Source organism: Suncus etruscus, chromosome 13, assembly GCF_024139225.1.
Source record: "Suncus etruscus isolate mSunEtr1 chromosome 13, mSunEtr1.pri.cur, whole genome shotgun sequence".
In the NCBI taxonomy this organism is placed as follows: Eukaryota; Metazoa; Chordata; class Mammalia; order Eulipotyphla; family Soricidae; genus Suncus; species Suncus etruscus.
In genome coordinates, this window is record NC_064860.1 from 41,974,479 (window position 1) to 41,984,061 (window position 9,583).

A 9,583-nucleotide genomic window follows, 5' to 3' on the forward strand; every position below is an offset into this window, starting at 1 on the left:
AAAGGGAAAGGGGGAAAGGGAAGAGAAAATGGGTAGAGGAAATGGGAAGAGGAAATGGGAAGAGGAAAGAGGAAAGGAAAGGAGAGGAGAGGAAAAAGGAAAGGAGAGGAGAGGAAAAAGGAAAGGAGAGGAGAGGAGAGGAGGGGAGAGGAGGGAAGAGAAGGGGAGGGGAGAGGAAGGGAGAGAAGGGGAGGGGAGATGAGGAGAGAGGAGGGGAGGACAGGGGGAGGGGAGGAGAGGGGGAGAAAGAGAAGGGAAAGGAAGGGGAAAAGGGAAAGGAAAAGAAAGAAGAAAGAAAGAAAGAAAGAAGAAAGAAGAAAAAGAAAGAAAGAAAGAAAGAAAGAAAGAAAGAAAGAAAGAAAGAAAGAAGAAAGAAAGAAAGAAAGAAGAAAAAGAAAGAAGAAAGAAAGAAAGAAAGAAAGAAAGAAGAAAGAAAGAAAAGAAAGAAAGAAAAAGAAAGAAAAGAAAAGAAAGAAAGAAAAAAAGAAAGAAAGAAAGAAAGAAAGAAAGAAAGAAAGAAAAAGAAAGAAGGAAGAAAGAAAATGATTAGTTTCAATGAAAGCAGAATAGAAGAAACCATTTCAAGTTGATCAAGTTAGCAAAACGTACTTTTCACCATAATAATAGGAAATAACCATAGTATCATCCTAATAAAATAACCTCCAGGGTGTGGGCTGGAAAGTTATTGAGTAATCCTGAGCCCACAGTTACTTGGGCAGGGGAGGGCAGTGTGGCTCCTGATGTGGTCAGGGTGCTCCTCTTAGTGAATCTGAGTGTCCCAGACCTGTTTACCTTGCCACTGACCTGTTACATAAGGATGGACAGTTTCTTCCTCCAGCCCATTTATAACCCTTTTTGGGGGAGAGGTGGGAAAAATGGATGCCCCAGATGCACATAGCCAAGAAGGCAAGGAGCGTTCATAAAACCTTTATAGATTTTTCATAAGGATTAAAGCACATAAAGGGCCAAGGTCCAAAAACATGGAAGAGTCCAAGAAAAGAAAATCTCAGCCACAGACTGGTGATATTAATATTGGGGTGAGTCTCCTGACAGCCTTAACATAAGCACAGCTTACAATAGTGGGCCTTGTATTTCTTCACTTACCATTACAATTATGGATTCTTTTTGCATATTATCTGAATGACTGCAACTAATATCCCATTGTGCCAAATAATATTACAGGCCACATACCAGCAACTAATCACATACCTATTTTGAAACATTTCCCATAAGGAAATCAATTTTCCTGATTCTTTCAGCGCCTCAAGTTTGGTTATAGTTCAGACCTTCTCCTTGGAAGAGGAGAGGGCTATGGACATTCTAGGACATTCCAAAGTTCAAAAGGTGGCCTTGCCCTCCTTGGTCAGATTACTGACACTAGGGTCTGCTTTAGTAGAAGGCCAAGGCCCAAGGAAAAGTGACCCACCCAGGGACAGTGGGGACAGCGCTCTCTGTGGGGAGTCGCCCTTCCTAGGCTTCCACTGGCTCACTTCATCCGTTTCCAGTTAGTCTTCAGAGCCTTTTCCCAGTCGGCTAGAGAATGCTGGCCAGGGTAGCTGCCCTCAATCTCTCTTTTCTTTCTTTCTTTCTTTCTTTCTTTCTTTCTTTCTTTCTTTCTTTCTTTCTTTCTTTCTTTCTTTCTTTCTTTCTTTCTTTCTTTCTTTCTTTCTTTCTCTCTCTCTCTCTCTCTCTTTCTTTCTCTCTCTCTCTCTCTCTCTCTCTCTCTTTCTTTCTTTCTTCTTTCTTTCTTTCTTTTTTCTTTCTTTCTTTCTTTCTTTCTTTCTTTCTTTTCTTTCTTTCTTCTTTCTTTTTTTTTCTTTCTTTCTTTCTCTTTCTTTTCTTTCTTTCTTTCTTTCCTTCTGGTTTTTGGGTCACATCCAGCGGCACTTAGGAGTTACTCCTGGGTCTGCACTCAGAAATCACTCAGATATCTCAGGGGTTACTCTTGGCTCTGTGTTCTGTGCTCAGAAATCGCTCCTGGCAGGCTCGGGAGATGAAGGTCTGTCCTGGGGTGGCCGTGTGCAAGGCAAACGCCCTACTGCTGTGCTACTCTCCGACCTTCATTTTCTTCTTTTTTCTTTCCATCTTTTCTTTTTTCTCTTTTGCTCCCTTTATTTTTCTACTTCCTTTCCCCCTTTTTTCTTTGCTTCTCTCTCCTTTCATTTCTTTTTCTCTATTTCATTCTCTTTGTTTCTCTCCTCTCACCTTTTCATTCTGTTTTTGTCCTCTTTTTCATTCTCTCCTCCCTCCCTCTCTTCTTCCCTCCCTTCTTTCTCTTCCTTCATCCCTCCCTTCCTCCATCCCTCCCTTCCTTCCTTCCTTTATTCCTTTCTCTGTGCTCGGGGTTTATAACTGGCTTTCCATTCAGGGATCACTCTGACAGTGCTCAGACAGACATGCAAAAGAGTTGGTTGGCCTCGTGCAAGGCCAGCTCTCTCCCTGCTGTATTTTGAATTTCTTAGAAGACCTGGACCTTTACTAGCTTTACCTGAGACCCCTAAGGCAGCTCCTAATTCCTCATTTACAGGACTCTGGAATCTGAAGTGCTGGGAAGGGTGCCAAGCTTGTGTGTCCCCCAGTGATTCCTGGTCACTTGCGGGGACCCTGCCTGTCTGCTCTGCAGCTGCACAAAGACCCAACTCCGGCCATGTAAACAATAGTTACTTAATAGATGTTAGCCAGGAAGGTGCGCTGTGGCAACTGGGGTTGTGCGAAGAGACCTTTGTCTGTTTGACCAAAATTTAGGATCCCTCTTCCACTTTGCCTTTCTTTGAGCTGTTGCGACCTCTTTATTTTTATTTTATTTGATTTTATTTTGATTTTGGGCCACACCCAGAAGCACTCAGGGACCATTCCTGGCTCTGAGCTCAGATATTACTCCTGGCAGGCTCAGGGGACCTGGGTTGCCGGGGATGGAGCCCAGGTCGGCTGAGTGCAAGGCAAGCGCCCTCCTCACTGTGCTATCACTGGCCCCATGAGATCAGGTACCCCAACTCCCTCAGCCTGTTCATCATCTGGCGCTTCTTAGCTGGGCTTTTTGGGCTTTGGATCACACCTGGCAATGCCTGAGGGTTATTTGGGATAGAATCCCAAACTGTCAAAACTGTACCAGGCAAGCACCCTACCCACTGTCCTAAACTTCCAGCCGTTCTTGACCAGAATTTCTCCTGGTCAGAGTTTATGCCTGGGTTAGCCTGGCGACCCCTGGGGACCCTGGAGCTCTGGTGGGTGCCCGCGCAGGTTTGGGCGGGGTGCCCTTCGGCTCCGCCCGCTGCGCTCCGAGATGGTGCCCGGTCTCCGCCCAGGCCCTGCGCCAACGACCCTTCTTCATTCGCTGCACCGCGGGCTCCCGGGCTGGCGCCCAACATCAGGTAAGTGTGCGGGAAGGAATCCCCAAGAGGGACACCCACCCACACGCCCTGCCGGCTCATCCCCGGCTCCAGCTGGGGATCCCTGCAGCTCCAGGGCTCCGGGCGCTCAGGGCTCTTTGCTGGGCGCGCTCCATCCTTCTAGCGGGCGCGGTCCGCAGCGCCCTTGGCTCAGCCGGACGCTCCTGACTCTCCGCCGCGGGTGTCGCTTCCTCCCCAGGGGTCCCGGAGAAAGTCAAATAGCCACCCGCTAAGGACCATGCGAGAGACCCTTTTCCATAAAACTCAAACCACACGGATTGGGTTTCAAGAGCGCTAGCTCAGCTTCAATCGTCTATACAGCCAAACTCTAAGGGAATAGTTTTGCTCCCTCGCTTCTTACTAAGGAGAAAAGGGGCTTGGAGTTTGGGCATGGATGGGGCATAGAGGAGCATGATGTAGAGCTGAGAAATCGGGAGGTCGTGTCCGTGTCCGTGTGTGTGTGTCCGTGTGTGTGTGTGTGTGTGTGTGTGTGTGTGTGTGTGTGTGTGTGTCAGTGTGTCCGTGTGTGTGTGTGTGTGTGTGTGTGTGTGTGTGTGTGTGTGTGTGTGTGTGTTCATGCTTGCAGCTACCTGTCTTGGGTCCCACAGTCTGCGCCATCCCAGATTTTTTGGCCTATTTGTGACCTTTTAAGAATGTGTGTGTGTGTCTCCAGGGGCCGTAGTGATAGTACAACAGGGTGGGCGTTTGTCTTGCACACGGTTGGCCCGGGTTTGAACCCGGCATCTCAAATGGTGCCCTGAGCCTGCCAAGAGTGATTTCTGAGAGCGGAGCCAGCCAGGAGTAAGCCCTGAGCGCCGCAAAACCAAAATAATATTAATAATATATGTGTATCTTTTTGAGGGAAAGCTTTCCAGCTCTCGGGGATATAAATTTGGCTGTGCTAGGCCCCAGAGCTGCGTTTTCACCCACTCCCCAAGGCTTTGGAACCCTGGTCTCTGAGCTTTTTATCAAGGGCTCAAACTCTCCTGCTGGGAAGGTACTTTCTTTTCATGTGTCTAATGCGGGTTGGATCCCCAGCATCCCATAGGAGCACCACCAGGAGTAATTCCTGAGTGCAGAGTCAGGAGTGACTCCTGAGCATCACTGGGTGTGCCCCCCCCCCCAAAAAAAAGAAAAACCAACCTCCTGTTGGGTCTGTTGGCACCTGGGAATCTTCTTTCTGCAAAGGTCATCTCAGTTTTTAGAGCAAGTGGATTGTTTGAAGCATGAGTGAGGCTGGAAGACATGGGGAGGTATGTTCCTGTCTGCTGAGGTCCTCAAATAAAGCAGAATCAAGGTCTCAAGTGATGTCGCTCTGTTTCTCCAGGCTTTGTGGTCCTTGAATGCCATATCTATTTGTTCTTGCCTGCAACACGCATGCCTGCCTCCTGTGATTGAGTATTGTGTCTCTCCCAGAAGCCAGGCACTATTCTAGTCACCTGCATACAATGGCAAACAACATATGCCAATATCTCAACCTTCCCAAGTTTATGTGTTTTATTTTATGGGGAAAACAATGAACGATGAAGAGAATGAATAACAAAGCTTATTCATTATCTACCACCATATCAATGCATTGTATTAGCTGGATCAGACCACTCTGTTAGCATACTAACATGTAGGTGATAAGAGCGATTATGAAAATTGGGGTAAGGGTTACCAGTAGTTGAAAGAGAAAATGAGGGGCTGGAGAGATAGCATGGAGGTAAGGCGTTTGCCTTTCATGCAGGAGGTCATCGGTTCGAATCCCAGCGTCCCATATGGTCCCCCGTGCCTGCCAGGAGCAATTTCTGAGCATGAAGCCAGGAGTAACCCCTGAGCACTGCCGGGTGTGACCCAAAAACTACCAAAAAAAAAAAAAAGAAAGAAAGAGAAAATGAACATTCTACTTTTATTACCTACCATCCACTAAAAGATTTAGGTTCAAATCTTTTAAGGAATAAAGCTTCCTAATCATGTTAAAACTATATACTTTTATTTTATAAAATAAAAAAAGCTTTTATTTTAATGTATATATATATATATATGTCAGAAGTAATTCTAGACAAAGGAAGAATAAAAATTATTTTACTTCATGAAAAACAGACTTGATTGACATATTTCCATTTGGCTACTCAACACTTACTTTCTGGAGTCTTTCACTTGACTGTCACTTGCTCTCAGGTGCATATTGTCGCCCTATTTTATCTAACATGTTTCATTTCCATGTACATGTTCATGTCAACACAACCTATGAAATCTTCTGAACTGGGTGGGACCAAGCTGAACAAGCCAATCTTTGACCTTCCTGAAGAAAATGCCCAGAGCAGTGTACAGATGATCCCAATCCTAGTTAGAATTTGAGTGGCATAAAGAAGGTATCAGACTGTCAGAGAGGGGAGAAGACATGTAAATTTGGGGGTCACATACCTACAGGTTGGTAGAGTAGTTAATGTGGGGAAGACCAATAGGACTGAGATAAACCAATATGGCAGTCATGACTCTTGCAGAAAGTGTGGCTAAAGCAAAAGACAAGGAAGTGGAGCATTGGGGGGGCCAGAGCGATAGGACAGAAGAGAGGGAGCTTGCCTGACATGCAGCCAACCTGGTTTCAATCCCCCACATCCCATACGGTCCCCCAAGCACCTCCAGGTGGTGGAGGCTAATGTCTCTGACCTACCCCAAACCCTGGGGTGCTGGTTAGGGGGACCCCATTATTTCCAGCGTTCATGTGAGGATACTGAAACCGTCTGAGTTTCCTTAGCACAATAAAGAGTTGAGCTGAGTTTCTAACTGCAAGGTCAGCATGAAATTCAGTTTCATCTATTCTTTGTCTTCGAGAGTTGTAACTCTGTCCCTCTCTGTAGTTTAGCCAGCTCCTCTCATCTCTTCTTGGCTTGCTTCTCCATCCTCTGCATTCTAGATCTTTCTTGCTGTGACCACTCAGAGGTGGTGAAAGCTCCTAATCTTTTCTTGGGACACCAGAGCAACAGCAGCAGGGAGGGGCAGAGAGCAGAACCTTTTAGATCTTGTCAGACAGAATGTTCATCCTACATCCCCGACACCCCCGTGATTCTTCCAAGTGCTGGGAAAAGATCAGGGCCAAGCCAGCTCACTCCCTGGAGGCCTCTCTTGGGCTTTTTTTTTTTCTAAATTACTTTATTTAAACACCATGGTTAGAAGGCTGTTCATAATACAGTGGGTTTTCTCTCTCTCTCTCTCTCTCTCTCTCTCTCTCTCTCTCTCTCTCTCTCATGAAATTGTTTTGATTGAGTTTCAGTCATACAATGCCTCATACCTTTCACCAGGGTACATTTCCTGTCACTAATTTCCCCCATTTCCCTCACCCTCTCCCCTCCTGCCTCTGGTGCAGACTTATTTTCTTCTCTCTCTCTCTCTCTCTCTCTCTTTCTCTCTCTCTCTCTCTCTCTGTCTCCTTTAGACATTGCACTATTGTTAATGAAGGGGCACTGTGCATATCACTTTATCTCCATTCAAAACCCAGTTATTGTGCAGAGTTATCACTCCCAACTCTTATTGTCATAGTGCTCCCTTCTCTGCCCTAACTTCACTCCCCTGCTCTTTGAAATAAGCTTCCTACCATTAACTGGTGCTCCTGATCCTCTTCTTTGTTGTCTCTGAATATTATTAACATATATCTTTATTTTTTAATATCCCACAAGAGTACAATCATTCCATATCTATCCCTTTCCCTCTGACTCATTTCACTCAGCATAAACCTCTCAGTTTCCACCCATGTGTACCTTATGGCTGCTTCTCTATTAAATTTGGTGAATATGTATCAGAATCTGTACTTAATGTTTTTGTACCAGAGTGAAAGCCAGTGACTGTTGCTTCAAGAAAAAGAAGTGCCTAGAATTTTTGCCTTAGTAAGATTCAATATATCCCCGAGTCAACTCATCTACCACATGGCCTTCCAAAACTACCGAGATTGAGTGATGTGGTAAGATGGTCTGGTCTTGAGAGGAGATGACCCGGAACTGTTACTGCTCAGTGTGACCCATGTTAGTCCCCTGCTTCCTGCAAGGGTCAGCTGAAGGTCAGAGGTGCCCTGTGGTTGGTTTTAACTGGTCTGGGGTTTAGGACTCAGATCTTCCCCCACTACCCTTCACTCACCCAGGAATCTACATCTCCAAAGAAAGCTCAATGGTAGTGGCTGAAGCCACTCTAAGGGAACTCCTTAAGGAGTGAAAGGGGTCACAGGTACTGATCTGGTCTGAAAGCCCCAGTTTGTGACAGGACTGAGGGGCGCAGTGTTCGGACATGTAAGGGAAGGCAGTTGAAAAGGGTTTGTGGTTCTGCGGCAGCACAATGTAATGCAGCAAGTGTCCTGGGTAGGGGGCCTTACTACCTCTCATGATGAATGCCCCCCTCTGTCACCTGGAAATCTGAAGGATTTCAGCAACTCAGGGCCTAAGCTTTGAAGGAAAAAGGTCTGAAGAGATAGTTCAGCACGGAGGGCATTTCCTTGAACTTGGCTCACCCAGGTTCAATCCCTAACATCCCAAAGGGTCCCCTGACCCTGCCAGGAGTGATTCCTGACTGCAAAGCCAAAAGTAAGCCCTGTGAATTGTCCAGTGTGACCCCAAAACAAACATACAAAAATATGCCTCACCTAGACTATGTCCAGAATGTCTGTGGAGTTTCCAGTTCAAGCAGCAGCAGAAACTTCTAGAAACTTTTAGAAATTCCTCTTCCTTTTATCATGCGAGGCCCAGTTGGTCTTCATGGAGAAGGTCTTGCAGAGGCTGAGTGTCTAAGTGGTTGAGTCTGAAGTGGGGGTTCCTCGATGGGGGGAGATGGGACTCCTAAGTCTCAGCACCCTGGTTCACTTTGCCTCTCCCCAGTTTCCCAGGTGCTTACCTGGCATATCCAGGTCCTGGGGGGCAGGTCCAGCTTTACCTGATACAAATGAACCATACTCCATTGTGCTGGGCTTAACGACACTGTCTCCTCTCTGTCAGTTTCGGAGAACTCCCTTTTCTACAATAAAATTTGAGTTTATGATGATTAAATTTTTTGTTTGTTTGTCTTTTGGCCACATCCAGTGACACTCTGGGGTTACTCCTGGCTGCGTGCTCAGAAATCACTCCTGGCTTGGGGGACCATATGGGATGCCAGGGGATAGAACCGCAGTCCGTCCTAGGTTAGCATGTGCTAGGCAAACTTCCTACCACTGCACCACCACTCCAGCCCCTATAGTTGAAGTTTTTGTTTTGTTTTTCTCTTCTTTTTTATTTTATTTTTATTTTATTTTGGGGGGCACACCTGGAGATGTTCAGAGTTTACTCCTGATTCTGCACTCAGAAATTACCCCCAGTGGTGCTCAAGGGGCCATCTGGGATACCAGGGATTGAACTCAGGTAGACCACATGCAAGGCAAGTGCTTTGCTCACTGTACTATCTCTCTTTTTGAAAGGAGATATTGTCTCATTGGGCAAATCCACTCTCTTTTGTCGAGTGCAGTTTCTGTGAGCTCTGATGTGGGCCTACTTGATCTTATCCATTTGAGTCTAACAGTATCAAACTGTGGTGGCCAGGTAGCACTGTGGCATTTTAAAGGAAGTGAACCTGGAGGAAGGTGCATGACCCCCAACTGACAGGCAATGAAGGGTCCCTGGCAAATATCTTCTTGTTCTTAGTGGTCATACTCAAACTGATTTTGAGCCACACAGGAGATCCTGGGGTCACTGCTAGAGAGTGAGCTCAGAAGGTGGGGATTGGGGGAGCACTTTTTGGGGAAGGCGAGAGGAAGGGAAAAAAGTCAAAAGTAAAAGTAATCAGAACCCAGATGATGACCAACAGTCGGTTGGGTTCCCCTTCACCTGAGATATGCAGCTTTTCAACATTGTGTGTGTCTGTGAGAGAGAGACAGAGACAGAGACAGAGACAGAGAGGGGAGAGAGAGAGAGAGAGAGAGAGAGAGAGAGAGAGAGAGAGAGAGAGAGAGAGAGAGAGAGAGAGAGAGAGAGAAGAAAGAGATAGGAGAGAGTCAATGTGTTTATTTTTTTTTTTTTTTCATTTCAGGTTGCATTCCCCGCACCACCCAGAAGGTGACGCTCCACCAGTAGACCTTAGAGTCCACCTGAAATGCTGGCACCAAACAGCACCTCTGTGCCTCCAGCCCTGCTTACCAGCATGTGGCAGGGGACTGGTCCTCAGAATGGCAACAGCACCACAGGCCTGACCCGCAG

General features: G+C 46.5%; 1 protein-coding gene across 1 annotated transcript in view; it reads left to right on the top strand.

Annotated features, from left to right (window-relative positions):
* Positions 1 to 3,322: 3,322 nt before the first annotated feature.
* KCNE1 (potassium voltage-gated channel subfamily E regulatory subunit 1) overlaps positions 3,323 to 9,583 on the top strand; it is a 6,677-nt gene continuing 416 nt past the window's right edge. The window contains exons 1-2 of the mRNA XM_049785831.1: positions 3,323 to 3,371; positions 9,417 to 9,583. The exon at positions 9,417 to 9,583 is cut by the window's right edge and continues 416 nt beyond it. Coding sequence (XP_049641788.1) covers positions 9,480 to 9,583 — 104 coding nt within the window. The 5' untranslated portion in view covers positions 3,323 to 3,371; positions 9,417 to 9,479. The remainder of the gene's footprint in view (positions 3,372 to 9,416) is intronic.